This window comes from Triplophysa dalaica, chromosome 1 (genome assembly GCF_015846415.1).
Source record: "Triplophysa dalaica isolate WHDGS20190420 chromosome 1, ASM1584641v1, whole genome shotgun sequence".
NCBI lineage: Eukaryota > Metazoa > Chordata > Actinopteri > Cypriniformes > Nemacheilidae > Triplophysa > Triplophysa dalaica.
Window position 1 is genome coordinate 31,423,142 of NC_079542.1, and position 27,644 is coordinate 31,450,785.

Genomic DNA, 27,644 nt, shown 5'->3' on the forward strand with positions numbered 1-27,644 from the left:
ATAAATGAATCTTGCAATCCAGGGTGAATTCAGTATTTACATTAATAAAGATTTTTAACAAATGTAATATTTGTTAAACAATGTGAATGGCGCTCTGGCGAAACAGGTCCAGATTCGCACAGAATCCACTGTGCTTGAGTGGGATTTTAGCAGACAATTTCTGTTTCGAATAAGTATGGCGTCATAACGTTATGACATTTCCAATGGATGTCAAAAGATGGCCCGTCTGACCCTGCTGTAACATATGTAAACATTTCAAAATAAAATGTGCGCGTAACAATATGCTGCATCTATGTATTAGCTCTTAAAGTGAAGGTAGGATTAAGTTGAAATTGACTGTAACAAAAAACAAAAGGATTCATTATAACTTGAGTAAAACGTAAAAATAATGCAAAGCTCATTCAAGTTTGAAAGTATTTTCTTATTATATACAACAAGTAGCCCTCTGGATGATTTCGTCCCTTCAGCTAGCCCTCGCTTGCAAAATGTTCGGAGACCCCTTAGCCCAAAACAGGGAGAAGTCAAATATCTGAAAATACAGAATGATAAAGACAAGTTTCATTTCCTGGCTTTGATTGAAGTTTCATTGGCAAGTTGGTTGGGACTTTGTCCACAATTGACAGCAGGGTTAATAATCCCTGCTTTTACTTAATTTAATTTAATTTTACTTTACTTTATTATTTTATTTCCATTTTAAAGAACTAATAAGTTCTTAACCCAGGGTTAATTTAAGTGTGAAAACACCTCTAGACTTTTTTTCTCAGCTGTTGTTTGCAGTCAAAGGTCAGTGTTTGTCTATATTATCTTAAATATGTACAGGCTTGGGGCTTGTCAACAAAACATGTTTGCCTCGTGATCCTGTTACGGGCTCAGGTGGATTGAGACAAACAGAACACATGCTGTAGCTTAGTCCCATAGAGACTCGTTGAATCTGACTAGAGACGGTCCAGTGTAGTAAGTGTGCTGCAGTAGATATATCTGTTCATTTCTGTCTGCATTAGCTTGTTCTTCTCACTGTAAGACCCAAGTGTCATTTTTGAATGCTGTTTTATTTTCATTTCTGTCTCTTTGGTCTCATGACTGTCTTCCAGTCTGAATGAATGAGGTCCGGTACATCAGCTCTCAATCTTGTGTGTTTGTTGTTATATTGAATCAGTGTCAGGTGTAATTCTACTGATGTCGGATTATAGAGAAAGTGTTTCCTCTTTCTGGATGGACCTGTGTTAACCTAGTTTGAGTGTTTATAAATGATACTGAGTCTAGTACAAAGAAGACATAATGAAATACAACAGCAACATGAGACCGACCGCATGACGAGACACATTGAAACTGTGAAATTTAGTTTGAACTTTCCCTAAATACATGTAGAAATAGTACTGTTCTGTTGCTTAACAGTAAATGTGAACTTGTTTTCGTTGCTGTATTTGAGGTCTGAAAATACTGAAAATCTTTACTGTTACTTTGACCTGTTTCTCCAGTTTTCTAATAGAAACAATATTTTCATTTAAAATTTGGTAGAAGTATTGATAGTAGTTCACAGAATGAAACCAAAATGATAGTTTTACCTGAACACACAACTATAAATAGTAAATTCAGATCATTTTTTCCACGGCTCTTCATAGATGCTCTGTAAGAGACAGAAATGATTCATTTTGACGTGTTGTTATATATTATTGTTACCTATATTCTTTCATAACATCCGCCAAATAACAAATAACCTGAATACGCTTGTTATTAATTTCCTTATAAGTTCTGAGCATGAGTTGTTATGGAAGTGTGTCACCGTTCTCTGTTTTTGCTTTGCAGCTCATAACTGCTGTGAGTCCGTGCCGGTGACCCTGTGTTCAGCGGGACCTGATGGATTAATTCAAACTCTGGCCAGCAGACACCTGCTCTTCATGCAGGATCTGGCCTTCGACATGGCCCAGTTCCTGGTGAGCGCCGTGGGCAGGACAGACGTGCTGGAGGAGGCTCTGCTGCTCAATGAACATCAGATCCCCCTGCAGGAGTGTGAGAGAATGGACCAGAGTCTTGCCCTGGCCCTCAGACATCTCACACTGCCCCCTGGTTGGAACCTGCTGGGAGATGAAACAAGTGAGTGCTGTTCGGTGTGACATTTGTTCTTGTAAACAAAATGTTGAAGCTTCAACCTTAAAATGGACGATCCATTGTGTAATTTACGCGAATGACACATTGAGCTGTGCACTTTACCCCAGGTACCTTTAAAGGGAATGATTTTGTATTGAGAGCATTGAAGGTTGATTTAAATAAACTTGAACTAAATGATAAAGTTTTGAGACAAAATATTAATTTTTCTGGTAATATTTTATTGTCAAGACAATTTTGAACACTTTATAGCCACTTACTGGGTACATGGTCCTTATAACACTTGCTTTTTTGCAAAGGTCTGTGGAAACATTACAAGTTATTCTTGGCTTATTTCTTTCGAAATTTTTCATTCTTTTTTGGTCAAGATTACAGATTTGGAACAGAATGTTCTGTATGATAGTGCAAGTATTTTCCGCCAGTTATAAACATCCATAAATGACTCCAAATCAGGTTTCAAGCAATCTTAAGTTATTCTGGGTTCACAGCAACAACACATCAGTTTTCCGTTTTATAGCCCAACAATAAATAACAGTTGCCTATTTAACCCTCTAATGCAGAAGTATTATCACAAAGGAAAACACTTTTTTAATCAAAAAATAAAATTCTTCTCATTTTATGTAACATTATGTTGTTATTTATAAATAATATATAAATATTTATGGCAATAATTTTTTATTATGGCTCATACTCCGTATTAGATATGATTGTTTACGAACAATTGTAATAGCATAAACAAATGAACACCAGAGGCAACAGTACTTAAAAGTCCAGTGAATCAAATTTAGCGGCCTCTAGTGGTGAGGTTGCAACCAACAGTGGCTGACACTGGACTAAAGGGCCGTTCACATTAGGGGTCGACCGAGTATGGAACTTGCTGATTATCGACGTCTATATTACGTTTTTTTTTCGATTATCGACATCAGTCATTTTAAAAGCAGATTTGCCGATAAAGTAATTACATTTTTAAATGCGCTATTTGGCTCTGATGAAGCCAAGGATTTAAAAACTGTATTTTGTATTTACTCTGGTTTTCTTTGTGTAATCGAAACATTCGTTGATGATCTGGATCATGTAAGCAGGACAAATACGCAAATAAACACCACTGTAATTTAAATGAAAAAAAAAGATGCATATTGATGAATACATGCATATAATCATGCTACACCCTTTGGATTGTATTAATAACATTGAGAATTTCTGAGTATTTCAGTGAGCCTTTACGGGACAGTTTAGGGTGTGTTAAGGACACGTGCAAGGGATAACACTAAGTATTCAAGCAGTTCATTCAACATGTTATAGGATCAACTAATTGTACATTTGCCTCGTTCATTGCAAGTCTTGCCAAGAGCTTGTACTGTCCTTTATATAATCAAATACCTTAATTAATTTCATCTCCTGTGGCTTCTAAATAAATCATTGTGTGCGTGTTGAGTGATTGAGCGTTTAGGCTTTATGTCTGACAAGCGTGTCAGCTGTGACGGAGAATAAAGGTGTGTTTGCGTAATGTGTTTGTTTATGTGCAATTACGCATGCCTTGTTTTTGCTTGTCAATTATAACTAACATCCATTTATTTGTCTTCACGAACACCCTCTTCTCTCATTTCAGGGCTGGAACCTCAAGAGACCCTCCTGCACTTCGCAGCCCGACGAGGACTTTTCAAAGTGGCCAGTTTTCTCCTGAAGCTGCCGGGGGCCCGAGAGGCCCTCAACCTGTGTAATAAAGAGGGGGACACTCCGGCGGTCATCGCCCAGAGCCGAGGACACATGGCACTGCTGGAGCTCTTCAGACAGTGAGTCCAAATTGAAGTTATCTGACCCCCTGACAGATTATCACAGAGGTTGTGTAAGGATTATCTCATGGGAGTATAAAAAGGGATTATAACCATTCTCCAATACTGCTTATGATATATCCTATTTTATAAAAGATTGTTTTTTTTAGTTTTTTTATTAATGACGTAAATCCGCTCTGTTACATCTAGCGCACGTGGCGTCAATTGGAAACATAACGTTTTTCACTCGGTTGCTTCAAGATGCACATTGGATTACAGTCAACATCATATTCATATTCAGTCATATTATCCAAATACTACGTCATACATCGACAACCAAAAAGGAGAAGCGCTACCGCTATCCGTTTCATGCTACATTAAAAAATTTGAATTCAACTTTTGCACTTACTCGAGGCATTATGACAAAGGCATATACTTATAAATGTTTAGCCGCAGTGTTGTCGGTTCGCTGAAATTTTTATGTTTTCTTACTAAGCACATCGTCATTGCTTGATGAAAAATTACCTCAGACCACTGAGAGCGGAAGTACGTCATCGCCCTGTATGCATATACATCATAGCATTGGAGTCTCATGCAAGATCTTCAATGAGTTGACTATTAATTCATTAACCTTAAAAAATTTTGCTAAATCAAAGCAGGATTTAACATTAAAATGTACCTGAAAGCTATTATGACTGGTCACCATTTTATATTTACAACTGTATGAAATCGTTTTTTGCTTATGTTACATTTTCCTACATTATACATTCAAATAAAATATATTTTAACGCGTTAATCTGAAAAAATAATCGAATGTGTTAACACGTTATTTTTGACAGCACTATTTTTTCAAGCCCACAACATATTTGGATTGTAGTTTTAAAATAATTAAGATTGATTTCAGGACATGGATTTTTGGATGAATTTACACATTTACATTTACACATTTACTGTACAAAATTCCTTACATATTTGCTTGTTGAATCATATCATGATGACTCATTTTCCTCACTCTGGTGTTCTGAAATAGCTGTGCATAAAATCTTAGGTATGTCAACTGTTAAATCAAGTGTGTCCTGGTTTATGTATTTGAATCCTGTTTTAGGGCGTTGACACAGCAACTGAAAATGGTTGTCAGTCAAGTTAAAAGTGCTAAATAGAATTTAAAGAATGTTGGCAACCAGACAACATAGAACATTGACTTCCACTGTATGGAGATGATTTATATACAGATTTTGAACAACATCAGGTTGAATTAATGATGTAAAAAAAAAATCGGAAGGGGGGATTAATTTATCCCTTTAGAGTCCCCGCGAACCGAAAGTTGCGATCGTTTTTAATTACGTATTTTGACGCATTTCAAAGTGAAATGTAATTTCTAATGAGAAAAATAGTGCCAGTGGCTGTAGTCTTTCTCTGCAATTTGATTTAATGTATAAAAACTAGGGTTGGGTACCTTTTTTCTGTACTTTATAATAAAACAACTTTTAAATTAGTGAAAAAAGTCCTAACCTCTCAATTCAAACATTTTGTTGAAAATTTACACAAAGGAAATAAAGACCCGAGAAATAACTATAGCATTATTATTACAACCAGCTTACTCTGATTCCACCCAAACACATAATCATTTATTTATGCAGTGTGATAATTTACCTAAACCATGAGGCCTCCACCATTAACAGACCATTAGAACATGATCAAAAATATTTTTAACAGCATCATCACTTGAAAGAATTGCATATAAATTTAATGTTGATCATACAATAATACATAATGTAAATGTGTATCAGTCTCCTGCAGCGCTGCTTCAAACTGCACCTTGACGGCCTCACTCACCTCTTTCCATCGACTGCTCTAATCTGTCACTAATAAATTTGTTTCGGGACTTCATGAGATGATTTTATTCAGTGGTGAACAGAAAACACAAAGCGCCTTAACAAACTTAAATGTTTAGTGCAGTGTTATGTGTGTGAATGCCGGCTGCGTCTAAGCGTGCATTTCCTTAAAGCGATTGTATGCTTAATTTTCTAAACAAAACAAGTTAAATAATATAAATTTGATAAACATATGTAGAGACGAGTGTTTATTTTCATTTTGCATGTTGATTAGGACAGCCTGGTTTTTTAGTTTCACTTTGTGAAAATTCTCTCTCTTTATCTATCTATCTCTCTCACCTGCTCTCTCAGTACCGATTGATTTAATGTGAATCGATACTCTGTAATACCGACGTAATTCTGTAGTCCGGTACCCAACCCTCATAAAAACAGCCGTTGCATTTTGAAATGGAACTGGCAGCAGACTGACAGCTGAAGGGAAGGAGTTAATGGATGCTCCGCCCAACCTATCTGACAAGCGTAATTTAAGATGGATCGACACATCAGGACGGAAGTGCATTTTCAGACTTTGACTGAAGATTATGAGGACACACAAATTTTAAAAAGAGAACGACCCACATTGATGAACAATAAATGCTACAATATTTCATGAAAATATAGTCATTGTCATTTTTAATTTCACTGGGACTTTAAGTGGCATTATTCTTTATGCGTGCATTATTAATAGCCAAAATATTTGAAGTTGAGCTTCTTTCACAAAGATCATTTTGTGAAGACATGGATGTTTCTTCCTTGTGACCTCACTGTAAAAGATCACTCCACCCAGAATTAGTCAACACAAGAGGCACAAATTTCAGACATTACTCTTATTATGAATACTTTGGTAAATGAGTATTACATTAACATCTGAGTCATTCTCTGATGTCTCTTCAACAAAAGCTACTGCAACTAAATGATATCTTGATAAAAGCAGTATGTTGTTCTGCTTTAAGATGATGTTGACAGATTGTGTTAATCAATGTTTTGATGTAGGGGGGATTCAGACGCAGGAATCGGTATCGAGGCGCTCGGACAGATCTCCTCTGGCACACTTACGGTAGAGCACCAGCCCTCTCTGAACTCTCACACCCTCTCTATATGCAGCGAGGCGGGCAGCGCTCCACCCAACCTGCAGGCTGACATCCTGCAACTGCACAGATTGATCGCCTGCCATCAACAGGGCAAGGTGGGTCGAGTCAGTTTGACTGTCAGTCATTCTATATTACTGTATTTGCCTCTTCAGTTCATACAATTCCTCAATGGAATTTAGTTTGATAAAATTTAAAACTCTTTCATCATTTACCCTCATGTCATTCCAAACCTTTATGTTTCTTTCTTCTGCAGAACACAAAAAAGTTAGTTTGAAAAATGTTGGTAACCAAACAACACTGGTCCCATTGACTTCTATTGCATCGACACAAAATCCAAATTTTATCAAAATATTTTCTTTTGTGTTTCATATAATAAAGAGTCATAAACAGATTTTAAACAATGTGGGGGAGAATAAATGATGTCAGAATTTTTAGTTTTGGTTGGACTAAAGGACCACTTCATACTTAGAGCCCAACTCATAGCCAACACATCTGCCAAGAAGACCTCTCCACATTACTACTCTCTAACTTTCCAGATAGCATTTACAATACAAGTCCAATTTTGACAGCAGACAGTGAGCTTGTTGAACTTGAGAAACACTAAAGCTGTTGTTCTGTGTTCATGATCAGGGAGGAGTTGCGTTTCAGCAGAGCTCCGAGTCTCTGCACACTTCCCAAGAATGCGTCGACAGCCTTGAGACCAGAGATCCCTGTTTGGAGGAGACGCAGCGCAACTCCCTTGATATAAGAGAGCTGGGGTTCACTCCTTTTAGCACAAAAGAAAACAAAGCATGTAAGGACCGGCTGGATCTGTTACACAGCAGGGAGGGTGACGGAGTCTCCTCGCTCGGCTGCGAAACTACGGTGTCTTCCTTACACAATGGCAACAGTGAAAATCAGCGGGCGTATGCTTGTGAAAACAGTCAGAGAGATTACACAGAGCGAGAGGAGAGTTTAGATGTTGGTGTGGTTAGTGCCGGGGACGCGGGAGATAGTAGTGATGGTTTACAGAGGAGATCCGAGAGTGAGACTATAAACTGCAAAGCGCCTTCCTGTGGACGACAGCAAGAGGGAACTGATAAAGCGGACGACTTCATCTGTGAAACATCGGGTCAGGCTGAGGGGGAGATTCAGCAAGAAGGACAAAATTCAAAGGAGAAGCAACAATCTGAGTTTGGTTACACAGAAGAGGCAGGAGATATGGGAATCACGCAGTCTTTAGACACACCGGAAAGCTCGGATGTTGAATCTTGTTCTCAGGGAGCTGAGACTGATGATGAGGGGGAGGATGGGTTTGTAGATGCGTTAGGACTAGACAAGGTCGAGCAAGAACCACCAGATTTACACTCGGTCTTGGAAGATTCTTATATTGCGGATGAGATAGATAGAAACGATTCATTGATGATCCCGGAGCAAGATATAGAAGCGGACTGCTCAGAACAAAGTTTTGCTGAGAGGGAAATGTACGCTTGTCAAGACTTTCATGATGAACCAGAAACCCGTGAGTTGGAGGGATCCGAGGGTGGAGAGGAGGAAGGTGTTTGTGGTATCTTCTGTAATGTGGAAGACAGTCGAGGTCCTTTTGATTTTTCAAAAGCTGTTGACCAGGATGACAACAAGTCGTTTGAGGATGCTCATGAAAAGTTAGAGGAGTTACAAGGATCGTCACTCTCCGAGACAAATGGAAGTCAGGAGAAGGATGTCACAGTATGCAAGCTTAGCGAATTGACCTCAAGGATGGTTAACAATTATGAGGAATCTTCGCTTCAACTGTGTAGAATAAACCAAGAGCTGTTTCCTGTAGAAAAAACATTTCTTGATTCAATGGTTGAAGAAGGTGAGAAGGGCGAAGAGAGATGTATTGACACATCACAAACTGAACCAGAACCTCACACGCCCACCAGCAAGGACACCTTAGAACCCGATGATGTTGAGCTCTGGCCCTCAGACAGATTTCTAATAAATTGCGACAATCTTCATGGTAGTAACGTTCAGATGAACACACTCCTTTGCAAAGCTCAAGTGACACCGGAGGAAGCTGTTGAGTCATCTATGCCTGAAGATATGGAGATTGTGAATATCCCAGATGACAGTCCTCAGGATCCGATGCAGGATATGACCTCAAACCATGAGGTCACGCAGGCCATATCACAAACAGACTTTTCAGAAATGGAAGCAGGTAGAGTGTTTATGCATACAGATCAATCTGGGGATCATGGCATCCTACTTGCTCTTTTAGACAAACTGGATAAGAAAACGGGGATCTCTGAAGAAGACCCAAGAGACAGAGAAGAAGGTCCGTCAAATTCTTTGGTCTACAATGACCATTTAGGTGGTGGCTTACATATCCGAGATTCTCAGGAGGACATGGCAGGATTATATCCTAAAGGCGTCCAAGAGTCAGAGGTTGAAGGACATGAGGTTGCACAACCAATTAATGAAGAAGACCTGCTGAAAGGTGAGTGAAAGAAGTTACATTTGCAGATAGAATGTGCATAATCCGTTTTCTTTACCATTAATGGTAAATGTATACAATTTATATATATTTATTTTTTAATAAACAGCAAATAAGGTAAATGCATATATGGTAAAAAGATATAGGGCAAATACAGCAAAATATATACTAAAATATTTAAAAATATATAATTATTGATAACTTGCATAACAATATTTAATCACATAAAATATACAGATCTATTTTATAACCATGACGAGTATTAGCATACTTATGCTCTATAAAATAATAATAATGCAAAATAAGAAGAACATAAAAATAAATAAAAGCACCTTGTATTGTACCACAGCTGTGTAATCACAAGTTTTTATTTTTCTTAATCAACAACATATGAAGGGTTTGGTTTCAAAATTAGATAAGTCCCTTTAAAAAAATTGATTGTGCATTCAAATTGCCGTTGGTTTGTTTTGATTTAAGCCACAATAACCCAGTGAATACAGCAAAAGGCTTAAACACACCACAAGACTTCTGCTCATATTTTACAAAGATTTTCAGAAAGTCTGTGCCAGTCTGCAGATTTGATCAGTTAGAGTGTTTCTACTTGAAACTTTTAAAAAGTCTGCAAGTGTATAATGTCTAGCTTTAAAAAAGCTTGTTCAGATTTTAAACGTCTTGTTGTGTATTCCAGCTATAACTAACACCATAAAACAGAATAAAAACATGATAACATAATAAAAAACATGATTTTTCAACCAAACTCTTCACATACTGTATATATAGAACAATATTTAGTCACAATAAAATACAAAGATGTAGTTTTATCGACCACTTCGCAAGATGTAAACACTGATCCAGAAGCTTTCCGGTTTTATTTGATTTTCATATTATTTTTTATTAATATTTATAGAGTATAATAGAGTTTGGTTTATTTTGTAAGCTGTATTTTTTTAGTTATTATGTCTTAAATCAAAACAAGGCAACTGCAGTTTAATAAGAACAGCTTAAGTTTTCCTGTTTTCGATTTTTCATGTTTATGTTCATTTTATTTAAAGTTTTACCCATTTTGGTATATGCTTTTGGCATTTTATAATTAATTTGTTATATTAATTAGTTTGTTATATTGCTAAATGAAATGAATTTTATTTTGTTTATTATTATAATTTTTGTGTTTTAAACTTATTTCAGTTTATTTTTAAGGCAACATTAACATTTTTCCTTTAGGTAAGTTTTTCAAAACATGTTTGCTCTTTATTTTATCTGATTTCAATGAAATGATGTTAATGGTTGACTAACGATTAACAAAGTTCGAGAGAAGCCAGAGCATACAATTCAGACCGGATGGTTTGCAGTCAGCAATCATAGACTCTACCCTATAAAATAAATACACAAGGATTCTTACCTGAAGCCATCTCTAAAGGATTTTTCCCCGGCTCCTCTATTTGAGCTTTTGATAGCAGGACTCCACGGAAGAATTCTGGGTTTCGGCCGTTTCCAAGCTCGGTGCACTCGCACCTATTGGGGGGCGGGAGCGTTGCGGGTTCGGATGGTACCGGCGAGCTCTTAACCCGCTCCCCGGACAGAACGCCAAACACGCATACTTTTACTTCCCATGCTATCTTCATTATCTGCTCAGGTGAACTCGTTAACCGAAACATTCGTAAACTAAAATGACCTTGGTCTTGATGGCGTTTCTTTTTTCGCCACAGCACTTTGTTTGCTATGATACGAAAAATCTACTTAGATGTTGTTTTACTTATGTCTGACTATACTGATAGTTGCGTTTTTCAACACATGTTAATGTAGCCCAGGGATATCATCTGGTACAGACATGGATTCTCTGACACAAAAATATTTACTTCTGTGTTGTATTTTAGTTGTACAAGATGTTCTGGTTGATTACTGTGTTGTTTGTCCTGCAAATCATGCACTGTGATTGGATATTTTCAAAAAAGTGACATAGACGAGTGCAGCGTTTTAACACACACTGACACATTTACGCAAATATTACTTTTTTTTTAAATGCCTAGGTTTTCTGCAACACTCTTGTAAAATAGATGTGCTTCGTTATGCTATAGAAAAACCCTAAAGAACCCTAAAGAACCTTTAACATCTCAAGTGGCGAAAGATTATAAAAAGGGTTAGAAAGAAATGGTTCTTTTAAGAAACCATCTTTTGTTCTATGGCAGCCTTTAAGCACCGGTATTTTTTAAGAGTCAAGACTAAAATCCATTGCCTAAGTCCATGATTTATCTCAACAATAATAGCGTTTTACAGTGTGATTGCGTAAGAGGATATTCCAAAAGCACTACGCCTTCTATGATCAACCAAAATTCAGTAATTATACCTTTTGAATCCAAAAGTATAATTGAATATGGCCAGAACATCTTCATCATGCTCATGCCCGAGAGAACAGGGTGTATACATCATGACTTATGTTCACAACAGACTGTATCTTAGCAACAGGTGATGTCATGGGTTGACCAGGGAAGTAGTGTTACAAGACGAGGTCATCGTCCATTTCCTGAACTTCTTTCTCTGTTCTCACAGTGACCAAAAAAGATTGCTTATACACCCATGTTTTTTCAAGCGTATTGTTATCTTTGCCGAGATGTAAGGCCAGAAATATCCGTGATTGGTTGACGGATTTGTGCCGCAGGAAATTCTGTTCATTTTTCCCTTAATAAAAATATGACTGATATTTTCCACTTGACCATATTTACCTCATACCTTAAAAGAATACTTCATCCCAAAAAATGGTCCCTATTGACTTTCCATAGTAGGAAGTCAATGGGGACCATTTTTAGTTGAACTATTCCTTTAATATGTTTTGAATAGTACAATATATTTTAGTACAATATATTTCTTTATTACTATACTAAATGCTAATTGTTCTATCACAGGGGCAGATGGCTGTTCTGAGGATCAAGTGGACACTCATAAGACAACATGGACCGATGTGGACATTGACAGAAACGCACCAGTGGTTAGTACCTACACAACAGTGGATGTAGTCGAGATATTTTATTTACAAAATTTCACTTCACTTATGAAATACATTGTGGGTGTATGTTATGACATGACTTAAATGACTAATATCTGACCTGATCTTGACTTATTAAAGCTTTACCGCTACACTCACTTTTGTTAATACTATAATATAAATATACATACAGTAACTGTATTTTCTGTGTGCAAGTTACAGCTGCCACCAATTATGTCCAAACAACAGTTTGGGTGCACTTGAACACATCAAATATTAACTTTTTATTATGTTAGAGGCTTTGCATCATTTATTATAAGCCTATGTGTTTCACATATGTGACAAACAAAACTGAAAAATTACACATTATGGCCCAACATTCAGCACAAAGCAACAGATCATTTTAAGCACTAGACTCCAAATGGGGGCGAAATTTCCTTGAAAAACCTCCTGTCACTTTGTATTTTAGTGGGACCCTGTAGTTTAAGCCCGTGGTTTAACCGCAAACAGATGTTTTTTATTGCTTTCATCTTCAGGCCCCTTGTTACGTAATGGTATGAAGATACAAATATGATAAACATTTAAATAGTCGTAAGCACTGACTTTTTTATTTCTGTCACTAGTTTCAATAATATGCAATATACACATGTATGTTTGAATATGTTCAGCCTTGTGTTCTTTAGAATCGCTAACCTTGTTTTCAAGTTCAGATGGTTTATTGTAAAGTGCTCCACACACAAGTTGATTTCTCTTGTGTTATTAATGTAAAACAGTAGTTGTTGAGTCTGTGAGGTCATAGAATCACTAGATGTGGTAGAGTTACAGTGAAGTCATGTGGAGTTGCTTACTTTCTGAGAGGACTGGAGAGAAAAGTGGAGACACTGTTGCTGGACACCATGTGGTCATGTGTTTGTGTTTATCTCGTGTTTTTGTGTGTGTGTTTGGGCGATATGTTGTTTTTTATCTTTGAAGGCAGACTTACCACATGCTCTGAGATTTATGAAAGATAATGTTGCAACACATTGGGAAAGATTTGAACACAGCTGGTTAAAAAAGGTTAACAAGTAAGCTCATAAACAAAAATGTTTAAGAACTATAATACCCATAAATCCAAACAGCTGTCTCAGTTCCCATAGAAACGGAAGCAAAAAAGTTAGTAGATCGCATGGGCCGACAAGAAGTGGGCTCGGTTCGACTGGTCATGTGGCCATTTCTTTTAGCATAAAACTTTTTGTGAGGTAAAAGATTGTTGTTTTGCTGTCTGTACATATTCGTATAGATGCGATTTGGATTGATCAAGCGTTCTCTTGCTGGACGTTGACAGTGTCACGCCGTGACCCCTGGGCCAGCTGTTGGTCCACAGTTTTCTTTACAACTGTTGGGAATGGGGGTTGGGGTTTCCCTTTTAAGTGAACCATGAGTTTGGGGGGTCTTTTCCTGCAAGTTATGTCAAGCACCCTGCAGACATTATAAAGCCACGAGTCCTGCCTGTTTCTCCTCTGAAGAACACTTATTAGGTGCCGCTCTGTGATGTCTCATTGAGGGAGAAGGTGTGTTTTTTGTGTATCTGTGTTTATATGCTAAACAGTGAAGAGCTTAAGCAACGTGTCAGAGAGAGTCTTATTCGAGAAACACAGAGATTGCGATTTTGCCTCTCTATTGTCATCTCTGTTTAAAACATGACATTGCAGGTTTCTTTACATATCTTTATATATGTTGAAGTCACGTGACATTTTATGTACTTGCTCAATAACATTTTTTTTTAAACAAAAGAACGTTCTGGATAGCAACTATAATGGGATAGTTTACCCAAAAATGTTCTGTCATGAATTACTCACACTCAAGTTGTTCCAAACTTGGGCTGTCAAATGATTAATTGGATCCAGCATAAAAAAGTGTGTTTATAATAATATATGTGTGTGTACTGTGCATATTAATTTTGTATTCAAACACAAACATACAAAAAATAAAATATAGTAAAATAATGAAATGTTTATATAATTTAAATTATCAATCAACTATATGTAACTTCTTCCTAAATATCTACACAGGTATGTGTATGCAGTATGTTTATAAATACAAAATTAATATGCACATTACACAGATATATATTTTGTTTGACACAAACTTTTATTCTTGGTGTGATTAATCACGATTAATCGTTTGACAGCCATATTCCAAATCTGTATACATTTCTTTGTTTGTTTGGTCTCTGGGGCACCATTGACTAAACTCTTAAAAATAAAGGTGCCTTAAACTTTCTTCACAGCGATGCCATTGACCAAGAATTTTGGGTTCCACATAGAACCATTCATTGAAAGGTTCTTTAAAGAACCATCTCTTTCTTACTTTTTTTATAATCAAAAGAACCCTTTTATCTCCACAAAGAACCTTTTATGAAACAGAATGGTTTTTCAGATGTTTTATCAGATGCATCGAAGAATCTTTTTTTTGAGAGTGTACCATAGTACAAAGAATTATTCTATATTTTTTTTAAGAATTGAGGGAAACAAGCAGTTCTCGGGCACCTTTGACAACCATTTTAATAATATTCAAATCTCAGTTGCCAACATTCTTCTAAATATATGTGTATTGTAACAGAACAAAGACATTTATACAGGTTTGGAACAAGTTTTCATTTTAGGGTGACTTTACCTTCAAGTATGTTATCGTGACAACATGAACTAATATAAACTCAATCATTTTATCCAATAAGACATGGTTAGGGAACAAGGATAGGACAGTTCTCTGTATTGTAGGATTGGCCCATCTGCAGATGTGAACAGGAGTATTTGGGAGGCTGGGATTGGCCTGCAGACACGAAAGAGGAAAAGAGTCTGTTTGCATATGTGAGAGCGAGTGTGTTTGTGTGTGTGTGTGTGAGAAAGAGAGAGCGAGGGAAAGGGGCTGGCCCTTCACGCAGATGTGAAAGATTAGGAGCGTCTCATTTTTCCAAACGCTTCAGCCGTGGAGATTGTGTCTGTCAGGACCTAATGTGGGATATAAGCAACGTTCAGTGTCACTGTTTTTGCGTACGCGTGTTGGGAAGATGTACGAGCGACACAAGCGGCGGTACAGTTTGTGTGCCAAGGGAGAGAGAACTGTGGATGTAGTTTTGATCAAGGTAAGAATGATGTGTTTACATTCAGTGTCATTGAATTGTGACCTTGCGTGTTAGGAAACTTATGGTAAACTTTCTTGGAGTACTTTTCTTAGTTAAAAGGTTTAATAAAGTGTTATGTATGGCACAGTAGATCAGTAGTTGTACATTAAACTCTAAGAATCTAAATGTATGTATTTTCAGCTTAACTCTGCAATATAACACACCATATTAATGCTTGTTATTCAAAAACGTTTTAGGGGTATCTTAATTTACATATAAACTTTGTGTCACATAATTATCCTGAAAAAAAGACGTTGTGGATAGACTTATATTGTACGTAGTTGTGCTATAAAATTTACATGGATGTTGTAGCTAAATTCATATCGAACACGTATGATCTCCATTTAATCTCATTGCGTTCCAGAAACTGTAAAATTTTATGGTTGTGTCATACAATTCAGTACTGATTTTAAAAAGTTGTGTGTTTTTACAGAATTCGTAAGTTGCCTGACAACTTAAAGCGCAATAGCGAAAATTATTTCCTGCAAAACTTGATGGACTTAATGCACTCAGCTGTTCTTTCCAAGCACCAGATGTTATTGTCTTTTAGATTAAAATATGATTCATAGTTTTGTGTTGGGTGGAGACAGCTAAACGACATGCACAAATCATGTCAGCTCATCTGAATGAGTGTGTGTACGCATGTATGTGCACAAGGTGGGGTTTGTTTTTAGATGTTTCATGTGGTTTAACCGACAGATAGCCTGGAGCACTTTTCTGCCAGTTTTATCATGCACTGAAAATACAGGCGTGATTGGTCTTTAGTCATTAGCCCAGATGTCACTGCTTTTTTCAAGCGGCATGCAAACCTGAAAGGTTTTTATCTGGATGTGTAGTGAATCGATATAAGCTGTTTAATGTTCAACGTTTTTCCATGTCTGAAATATGCTTTTTCATGTTGCAATTCATGACTCATTTTTCTTCATTTGATTTAGTATATTATTGATTTAATTATTTATTAAAGTTATTTAACGTGAGATGTGAATGAATAATCAGTGCACATAAATAATTTAAAATTAGCTGTCAGAGAGTTTGTATCGAGAGTTTTGGCTCCGCCTCTTCAACATCAAGGCCTCTAATTTTTTACCCCCTTACCTCTGACCACTTCTATCGCAGAGACCTATTTTTACGATCCAGTAGATTACAGATACATAAACTTAATGAAATAAATACATTTCCTGATTCATGTTTTTGACTCTGTTTCGAATGCTGTTTCTCGACTTGAATCTCAAATCGCCAGTACATTACTTTAGATGGCTTTGTAAGTCGTCTTTTCTTAATGACTCTTAAAGACTAGATGGCTGTTGGCTCAGACCAGTGCCTCCGGGACGGTTCGCCTACAATGTTTTGACTGTAAATGGAGTCATCTGTGGAGGTCGAGAACCGGGCGAGTCGAAGGGGCGAATGAATTTAGTGACAGTCTGGGAGCCGCTGCTCAAATCCTAACGGTTTCCTTTGGCTCTGAGCCTGGAGAGAATGATGGAAATGGGCCCTTGGCCAAGTGACTTCATAGCCGTGTACAGCAACACAAATTCACTATCCTACAATCAGGAAAGACCGAGATTCTCGAGCTCTGCACAGTTTCCCAAGGCAGAGCTTGGAAACAGCCAATGAATGTTCCTCAAGGAGCATAACCACAATCGGATCCCACTAACACCAATGTATTGTGCCAAACATTTTATCTTGAAGACCTTTTGTTGTCTAGAATCACAAACTATGGCTCAGCCTGTGTGTTTTCAAACCAGATGTGTTTTTATTGGGTACAATTTTGAATACCCTGCGTTCGACAGAGTCTGCTGGCATCCCCTTTTTGGTTTCTCCCCTGACTCCACAAATATGCAGTGAGAACGGCAACAGTGCCAGAATCTGCAGAGCAAGATTGGACCATGCTTGGCTCTGGAGCAGACTTGAGGGTTGGGCTCTGTATTTGAGTGCTACGGGGAGCAGAGGAAGGTACAGGGACTTTTAGTGAATGCAAAATAGGATGTTGGCATAGGATGAGAACCACTGCTGTAGATTGTTACGTTAAAGGTTGTTAAAAGGTTGGTTACGTTGAGACAGCGTTATGTGTTTTCTAAGATGTCATTTTAGGATTGACATGTTCACATGGACATTTTCCTTTATGGTTAGATCCATAAGATCATGGAAGGCCAGAGAATTGAGGAGAATAATAAGGACAAGTGCATGACCTGCTTCTCCAGTCATTTGTTTTTGTTATCATCTGTTCAAATACATAAAGCATGAAAATTGAATGTCCTGTAGCAATTTTTCTGCCGTCACATTAGTGCATTTTGAATTTATAAACTGAAAGTCAGTAATGAATATACTTTAATAAAAGAAATCAATAAATGCACATTAGTCCAACGGACGCTCTTTATCTTATCTACTAAAATGAGCTTTGTTTACAGTCAGCTTTTTGTTAGTTAATGATGCAAATAATAACTACTCATCCATGCATGCCCAGTTTTAACTTCCTGCTGTTGTAGGCTTTTAAAAAGATCACACAGATACATTTTAGAAATGTGTTTATTATTAGAAATGAGAATATCAGTAGTCTGACAAGCGTTTTATTGTATCATTTTAAAAAGTATTTTTCAAATGAGTACCTCAAACGTTACATAATGGTTCCATAAAGTGCATATCAGTACCAAACTTATATGTACAGTATGTGAACCTGAATGGTACGTATTAAAACTATGACTGTCGAATCAATTAATCGCGATTAATCGATTACATTTTTTTTGTGTTTCTATCACTTGTGTGTGTATACAATTCATATTTAAATCACTTATTTCTTACAGTAAATATATACATGTATGATTGTCTACTTATATAGACATATAAATAAACACAACACACACATCAGACGCGATTTCTTTAAGACTGCAAGGGAAGCTCAGCTTCCCCTATAATTGTCAAAAAATGAATGCTCAAATATATGTACTATTATGTTAACATTTTATTGACTAAAAATGCGTTAAACACATTCATCTCGAACGAAAACAATTTCGTTCAGAATCAGCTACTTAGGTCGGCTGACTCGATTTCCTTCTCATTCATTCCCGTAGCGTACAGTGCATTACTCTGTTGAAGCCCAGCGTCCATTGACTTCAATGGGGCTGCTTTAAACAGTTTTTTTCAGTGCTTAGAAACAAGACGGTCATTGGATAATGATGCGATTATGTCCCGCCCACGGACGCTCAGCGTCTCTGGGATGAATGGAGGAGTGGGCTGGCCCGGACTCCGAGCGTCTGCGTGATGATTGGAGGGTCTGTCATCTCTTTTTAATCCACTTTTATGTCCTAAAACGCTTGTTTTTTGGGGTCGACAGCTTATAAAAACGTATTTCTTGTTTTTTTTTTAGCTTGTTTGCTATACACATTGTCACATATCAGCTTTTAGACATTTTTTTTTATATAAATCATAAATGACAAGGAGGCGGCAGCTTCTCGCAATGCAAAGAGACGGTTGGTGTGGGCGTGGTCTTCAGTTTATGACGCGTATCACTCTGTGTCTCCATTTCCAACTCAGTCCCATCGCGGATTTTGCATGTGTAGTCGAAAGACAAACTGCTGCAACCTTCATCGTATATTTCACACAATTTCACACCACATTCATTGTTTCAGTTTAACATAATTCCCACATTTCCTCCCGTTGAGTTAAATATATATATATATATATATTAGATCGTTTGTTCATTAATTAAAGTCACTGGAAAAGACGCCTAGTTGGTACGACAGGGTTACATATAAATAAATGGACAAAATTTTATGATTTAGGCCGAAAATGAGCTTCCCCTCTTTAAAAGATCAGCAGCCGCCACTGACACACATATAATACTGTATAAGCACATACAATTATATTAGAATCGATTTATCACATTCATTTATTCAAGTGTATTATCGAAGATGTTTTACAAATTTTGTACGCTTGTTGTGTAGTTGTACTCGGCATTCAAACAGAAGCTCAGCTTTGAGAGGAATTCGAGATGACACTCAACACATGAGCAAAGCTTATTTAGTCAAGAGCCAGGAGTCAACTGTAGTCAAAAATGAGAGAATCAACAAAATATTCATAACAGCTGCAGGCAAGGTTTACTTTTCTTTCTTTTCTTGTATATTAGAAAAAAATCGCAATTAAAGTTAAATGCATCTTTTCATAAAGACGCTGATTAGCTTATTCAGGTGTTATACATCTGAGTTGTGGCTAAACTCAGCAGGAAAAATGGATCTCGCGGGCAAGAGTTGAGAACCACTGGTCTAGATCTTCGTGTAGTGTATGCGCAATCTAAGTATTATTCACATTTGTAAAATTCACTAATATTTTACTCATAATTTTTACATCCCTCAGTTCATAATGACCTGGTGTTCTGACATCACACTGACGCAGTTATTGACGCGCTGATGCTTTAGTCGATGCTGTACTATGGCAACTGACGTGATACAGCTTACACGGTCCAGACAAACAGATGTGATATCATCTTTTGCAAGATGAGTCAATCTGAGAAATTGCAAATCAATTCAGAATATGCTGCAGTGTGAACAAATAAAAAAGGAATTCAGACGTACAATGAAAACAACCTGTACACTATTGAAACAAACATGCGGACCAGTTCTAATATCACAGCTGTTTTCTAGATTTACACCACAGCCGCACGCTAAAACAATACAGCTCTTTACAGCTATGTGCTAGTTTTCACCATCTCTCACCGCCTTTATCGTTTTATCATGATATTATTTGTTTTTCTAAGGCAGCAGATTTGTGATACGGTCACACAGTCTGGTTGGAACCGCTGGGAATAACCCAATGTGCCTGTCTGTAGGCAGTATAACAGACATCAGTGTTCTCCGGCGTACTGCCTTCAGAAGCACACAGTGGCCGCTCAGTGCTCCTGTATGCCAGCTCATCAATAGAGCGTTGTGTATTGTGTATTGCTTTTAAACTGTGCGTGGCCACTTGATTTTCAGTGGGTGTAAACATAATTAGTCCCCGGCCAGGATGGAAATGTGAACTGCTCGTTGAGCCTCACGTGCCCGAGGACAAACTGAAAGTTAATAACCTGTCAAGTGAGATAAGACAAAAATCAAGTAAGATAAGGAAGGTCTCAGTCATTGAATCTGCATTGAATAAGTTTTGGGCTTTGTGGTTGAAACGGAAAAGTGCAAGCTACTTGCGGAATGATTTTGTTTTTGGTCTTTCTTTGTTTTTGACACAGTGGGCATTGCCGGTGATTCTGATGGTCTGTTAAAAATATTTAATCAAACCGATTTAGTAGCATAGAACATTAACTAGATAAGGTAAAACATCCAAAAAGGACTAAATGAAGCTTGAATCTTCCTCAAAATTATTGTTGTACTGCAGAGCCAAGAATGCGGATTTGCATATAATATATATGCATTTTTAGGGATAGTTCACCCATAAATGAAAATTCTGTCTTCTGAACACAAAGAAAGATATTTGGAACAATGTCAATAACCAAACAGATCTTCCAAATATCTTCCTTTGTGTTTGGCAGAAAAACACATTTATACAGATATGGAACAACCTGAGGGTGTGTAAAAACCTTCCCTTTAAATGTTTATTATTTTCTTGTTTCTCACTTGAGGACACACTGGCCTTCTTAAAACAGTTCATCTTAACCTTTAAAATGTTGCACACAATGCACATATTAAAAACAAGCATTATTAAGCCGTTGTGTCGTAAACAATTCATTTGGTTGTAAAAATGTTTTATCATCATACACACTACCGGTCAAAAGTTGGACCTCTTGAGTAAAATGTTTCTCATTCTTTGAACCAAATGTGGATGCTTAAATATCAGAAATAAGTTGATATATAATTGTGCAAATATAAACTTTTTTTTTTACAAACTAATTAACCAAGCTAACCAAATTAACCAAACTAAATTTAAATGGTTGACTTATTAATAAGAACAGAGCAGCCGATACTAAAACTGAGAATAGATTGGAACCACTTCAATAATGTTTAAAAAGCATTTCAGGGTTAAACCTCAAGAAGCTGCTTGATAAAATGCCAAGAGAACATTTCTGCAAATAATGAAGAATATCAAATATAACAATGTTTTTTTTTTCTATCAGATGTTTTGATTGTGATAAACTTTTTACCTTTTTTTTAGACCACGTTTCCACGTGGAAAAAATAAGAATAAGTGAGTAGGAGTTCCAATCCTTCTGACTGGTACTGTATGGTGTACTTAATTGTATGGTCCCATTTCTCACCTCTGGCTCTTCTCGTTCTACATCTTTCTTTCCCTCACCTGTGTCCTTTGTTGACCGTCTTTTCTCTTGTCCAATCCTGAATCACCTGTGTTGACCCCGTGACAAAGTTTAGCTGGTTATAACAAAGGCGAAGGGGTTTTTCAGCGAGCTCTCCAGCTGGGTGAATACCCATCAGGGCCGCAGGTCACTTCAATACAGGCTTTCTATTGTGGGTGCTTTGTTCTGGTTGCTGTTCAGTAGCAGCGCTGCCCGTAACATGAGATCTGTGTAAACATTTCCAATAGAGGGCATGTATTCGCTCTTTCACTACCTCGTATCAAAGATTGACATATAGTGGGCAGGTAAGCCAGACATTGTTCGATTATTTGATCATATCATTACCACAATTATTCAGAGTGAAATTGAACTTTGTAAGGGAGAGGATATTTCTTAAAATTAAATTAATCAGGAAAAGTCCGTCATTGTTTATATTGAAGATACTTTTGTATTATTCTTTTTTTATTTGATTTGAAATTTGTTTTAAAATTGCAATTTAGTTTTGTTATTTGACTTGAAAGACATTTTTATTTTACAAAGAAATGTGCAGCATTAGAGAAATAATAGAAGGGCAGTTGTTCATTTCTTATTTGTCTCCTCTAGTCATTTAGCAGACGCTTTTATCCAAAGAGACTTAAAAACAAATTTGATCTCTCATTTGGATTTTTTTTAATTGTTAGATCAGTACCGTGAGTCGCATCGTGAACTGAGTGAATCGTTACATCCCTACATCCCAAATCGTTACATATTCCTCATTTTCTTTTACCTTAATAAAACGAACATGATATGAAACCCTAAACGAACAAACACTGGTGCTTGCAGTCGTAAGTTTAAGTTTGTGTTGAGAATTTTGATAGTATTTGTTTCCTGAAAACCAAACCATCCTCATATTAGTCCCTATGTTTTTTTTTGGGAATTCATCATTCTCTTCAGTGTCTCTTTTATTTCATTCCCCGCCAGCCTTTTAAAAAAAAAGTTGCCACCATACGCCAGCGGTTTTTAACATTTTAACCAAACCTGAATGGCTCACAGTACATTTTCTGTAAAGAATATGTGGACAAACAATATGTCCAATGCAAGAACAGAGTCTCTGCTGTATTCTATCTTCATGTGTTTTTTTATCACTCCTTAGATGTGGGAAGGTTTCTTCAAAAAATGCATCACTTTGATTACAGCTGAGATAATTTACGTTTTTTGTCAAAGATTCTGCCCAGATTACACTCAGAACAATCATTACAAACAGCTAAAACATATATGTTCTTGGTTCTGGGATTCTGTACTTTTTCCCAAAGGTGTTTAACAGCGCCACCTGCTGTACAACAGTACAAACACTGATTGCCGTAATAACTCGTCTTTGGCGACTTTTTTTAAATGACGAGATAACTCGTCAATGTCGGTGAAAGAGTTTTGATATATTTCATTATGACGAGTTACGGTTTGGCGCTGCTCTTGAGCCTTAAACAACATAATCTCACAGCAAAAACGTAACTGTTATACGATGTGGCTAATTTCGGCTAATTCGTATGAATTCCTAGAATCTCATTTGTACATTTTTAGTACGATTTGCTTTCGTGCCAGGAACGTTAGGTTTAAGGGCGGGGTTTGGGGTGGGACTTCAGTGTTGCTTTTTTTCTAGTAATCGCAACAGTTTTTGTACGATTCACAATGTACGATTTCATGCTAATTAGCGACCTTATTGAATAGTTATCCCGTTGGGCGTAAAGGAGAATTTAAATTGCCTTTTAGTGCCATTTTTGGCCCATTAGCCTTGGTTTTTATCTAAATTTGATGCTGATAATGAATAATGAATAAATGTAAATAATATCTAATATTCAATGTTTAGTACAACAAAGTACAAAGTACAAAATCTCCATGAAATTTTCAATGGACAATGTGCAAACTTTCCATCCCCAGAATAATTAAAGTATCCCAGTGTAGGCCTTGCATGCTCTATTGTACTTTACAGTAGGGGGTAACATCACTGTAACCCAAGACCACTCTTGGTTTGTTGCTTTATTTTGCAGCAGCTTTGAATGTGCTTATCCAGTCCGATGTAATAGTGTAAGTTTAGAACGCATTTCCAACGTTTTCATTTAATTTGATCTCTGGCTTGGGTGGATCATCTGAGCATTAAGTCTGGACTGCTGTCGCCGCTGTTGTCCCTCCAGGCTGTTGTGTGGTCTGCGATGAGTGAGATGCAGCTGTTACGTGGGTCCACAAACCACAGACTGAACTGAAAGCGCACATGCTGGAGTCCTTGAGCGAAATGAATTCGAAGTTTTACTTATAAATGACCTTCAAATTTATTGACCTCGACTCGTAAAGAAAGAAAATGTCAAACATCTTGAGCTTCACACAGATAGGTCTAACTATGATGTGTAATCTGACCTTTATATGTTTTGTTGGCTTGTCAATTCATTCTTTCCATTTAGACAGAGTCACATGCATAAGTGTGAGACCACATCTTCCCTTTTCTATCTGCAGATTCATAGAGACAAAGACGCTCTGTGTTCCAGTGTTGCCCAGAAGAGACACAGCATTGCATCCCCAGGTAAGACCATATGCATCCCTGGCATGATATCATCCCATTTTTAATACTTATATTTATTTAGTCGGTTGTAATCCTAATGTAAACTCATGTGATACGTGCATGCGGTTATTTAAAGCGCTCCCAAGGTTATATTTTCATATCCTGTCTTATGCCGATAAAACAAAAACGTTTTTAGTTGGTAACACATCAATTTGGATCATGTTGCCGAAAAAAGAAATGTTTTGCCATGACCCACAGACAAGACTTATCTTAAGCCAGGTCTATGCCTGGTTAAATTAGGATATTAAAGTTGCTTTTATTAAAATGCCCTAGATAAAAACATTACGGTTGTGCATCTTGAGACAAAAAAATGTAATTGACCATTAAAACAGCTGAAAGTTTATTTGAGTCTGGGACCAGCTTTAAGAATAATCTGTGAAACCGGGCACTCATATTTTACAACTTTGTCCTGAGGTTTGACGTCAAAGTCTGTTCCTTGTCATCTAATACAACTTTCAGTAGAATTACTTCAGTCTACTTACAATGAAGTTTTCATTAAAAAAATACATGTGTACTGTATTTTTTCATATTTTTTTGTGTGAGGTGTTTTCAGACCAATTGACTTGGTTAATTCTGAAATAGAGTCCAAATTGTGACAATGTTGGAATTGTCTTGGTTCAGTTTGCTTTCATGTGGCAACATTTCAAAACGGTCAAAAATCTGAGTAAACTGTCCTCTTAACAGTCAGAGTTTCCATGTTTCTTCTTGCAGCGATCATCCTCGGACCAAATTTGTTGTGTAGTTGCTGTGTTCATATGCCTCAATGAATCAAACTTATGGAGAAGTCTTCTATAGTGATGCGATCACTTTAAATGATGAACAGACTGAAATTGAAGTTATTCATTCAACCTATCAAATCTTAAACTTTTTGGTCACGCTCGCCTTAAACCCATTCATTCTCAATCGTGTACCGATCATGTCTCCAGTTTACCGCTCGAGATCACATTTCTGTTCGACGGTGTACTTAATTTTACTTTCCGTTTTTCTGCTATCTGGAGCAGCCTCTCTGCAGTCCCCCCCCACTTGTATATGGGCCATTCTGCAGAATATTAGCAAACTGCTGTCCACATCCGAAAAACACATTTAAAAAGCATATAAGTATTCATATCTTAGTTGTTTACTAAGGTCCTTATATCATCTATTGACACCCACAATAATATGCGATATATATATATGTCCTGTACCCAAACCCCTAAATTTCAACTTATGATAATTATAGTAATTAGTTTTTGCATTGTTTTTCCATTGTGAAATATTATAAATAGTGACACAATTTGTGGAGAGGAAGAATTTTCCAAAACCGTCTGAAATAACATTATGAAAATGAACTGCACAATTACTAGAAATGTGTACCTATGATATTAAACTATTTGCATACATATACAATTTCAGGGGAAAAAAATATTTTTTCAAGATGAATTTGCACCTCTTTAGAGTGGTCCATATACAAATTATCTATGGCAAAAAAATGACGTCATAAAGTTTGTGCACCAAATAACAACTGAAAAAATAGGATGGTATTTAAACAGGTCATAAACGGCCACCTTGCGTTTGGTCTGACAAGCGTTTAGTCCCGCCCCAACCTCATGCCTTTGTTAAGTCTTTGGTTAGAGAAAAGCTAGTATAGAACAATTTGAAGGTAGGGTAGGCCATAGATATCAATAACTGCTTCAATTACGTAGATCAGGGTTCTTCAACTACTTTTCTTTGAGGGCCAGATCCCAAAAGTATAAATAAGATGCGGGCCAGTTTTTTACCATATCCTCATTTCATGATATTCATGATATTTAATTCAAAGAGATATTGTCTTTTTCATTTTATTTTATATTCCTTGTAGCGTAAGTTAACTCAAAAATAAAATTGCTGTTAATTTATTCACCACAATTCCACCCAAGATGTGGGTGGCACTGTTTTTACATGAAGATTGCCTATTTATGAAGATATTTGGTTGAATTAATGAAAGTCAAAAACGCTACTAAATTCAGCACTAAAGTAATTCCTGCCACTTGATGTTAAACTGGTGTATTATAAAGCAAATCCATTGATCTGTGCAAACAACTGAACACTATTATCGAATCTTCGGGTGCCCCACGCACTTAGAAGGTCAGATCCTTAGTAGTGTGAGTTAAATTTGGCCGTTCAAATCATACATAATGAATGCATTAATTAAAAAAAATCCCCTTAACTGAGACAACCGTTCACGTGGTGTAGTACCCATCCTGCAGTTACTTTTAAGGGCATAAGACACATTTTGGAATGCAACCTATCGTGTGTGGAAACCAACTGCCTGTTACAGATTATAATGCTTTAAATAATTACGTTTCTTGGACATACCGATCAAATTGCTTTATAAGACGTCAATTGTTATGAGCCATGGAAAACACTTTCGTAACAAATGTAGAAGCGGTTGGGACTTTCAAAGACTTTGAAAAATGTTGTCACTCAGGACGTGCATTTCTTCAAGGACACCGTCTTAAAATTCTAGACTTAGTTGAATGTTAATGCGAGCCAGGTAAAGATGATTGGTGAGCTGCATTTGGCCCTCAGGCCGCTAGTTGACTAGTCCTGGCGTAGATGCAGCTGATGTCATCACTGTTTGGTAAAATGGCACTATATTGAGCAGTATCCAGCTGTAAAAAAAAATTGCAATATAAAGGGCCACATTTTTTTTATAACCTTTCATAGGTAAGAGTCTGTTTGTGTTTTAATATGTATTAAATCACAATTACAAGTTTTTGAAAATGGTGCTTGACGCCCCTGTTTTACCAACCGGCTTAGACCGTTCCAAAATGGAGGAATTTAAAACAGTACAAACACGGCATCTATGGGGTAGGCAGTTTTGTAACGAATAGCAATAAGCAAGCTGGCTTTGATGGCATTAAAGGAAAAAGATCCAACACTTCACATGCTTTCTCCAAAGCCACACCTTCTTATTTCGAAGACAACATAAAAGTACAAAGCATGTAAAATTACAATAATAGTAATCTTATTTGCGGTTATTTTATAGAACTTGTAGCAGTTTTATAAGTTTGTGGTTTAAGCGTGAACAGTATTCTCAAAGTTATGTGTAAACTAATGAAATGATTGAAGAACATTTTATGTTTCTAAGACTTACACAGAAGGTGTGCTTTAAAGAAAATATGTATTTAGACTACATATTGATTCCTGTCAGGATGTGAAGAGACTTGTTTTTTGTCTATAGTACATGATTATTATGTTTTGTGAAGCATGCTCGACTTTTCAAAGCCCTGTCATGACCCTTCTCCTCAGTTATGTTGTCACTTGTCTACAGCTGAAGTTATGATGTTTACTTTCACTGCAGCTTTCAGTCATTGACACA

The 27,644-nt window shown here is 36.8% G+C and overlaps 1 protein-coding gene across 8 annotated transcripts in view; it reads left to right on the forward strand.

Moving 5' to 3' along the window:
- Positions 1-27,644, forward strand: part of LOC130429117 (A-kinase anchor protein 13) — a 65,916-nt gene that overhangs the window by 13,311 nt on the left and 24,961 nt on the right. For 7 of the 8 annotated variants that reach the window (XM_056757520.1, XM_056757503.1, XM_056757530.1 and 4 more), the window contains 6 exons: positions 1,807-2,094; positions 3,716-3,899; positions 6,746-6,938; positions 7,474-9,301; positions 12,199-12,281; positions 24,199-24,265. In XM_056757520.1, coding sequence (XP_056613498.1) covers positions 1,807-2,094; positions 3,716-3,899; positions 6,746-6,938; positions 7,474-9,301; positions 12,199-12,281; positions 24,199-24,265 — 2,643 coding nt within the window. Of the gene's footprint in view, positions 1-853; positions 955-1,806; positions 2,095-3,715; positions 3,900-6,745; positions 6,939-7,473; positions 9,302-12,198; positions 12,282-24,198; positions 24,266-27,644 lie in introns of those variants that run through there. The other variant, XM_056757558.1, reaches the window with a different exon arrangement.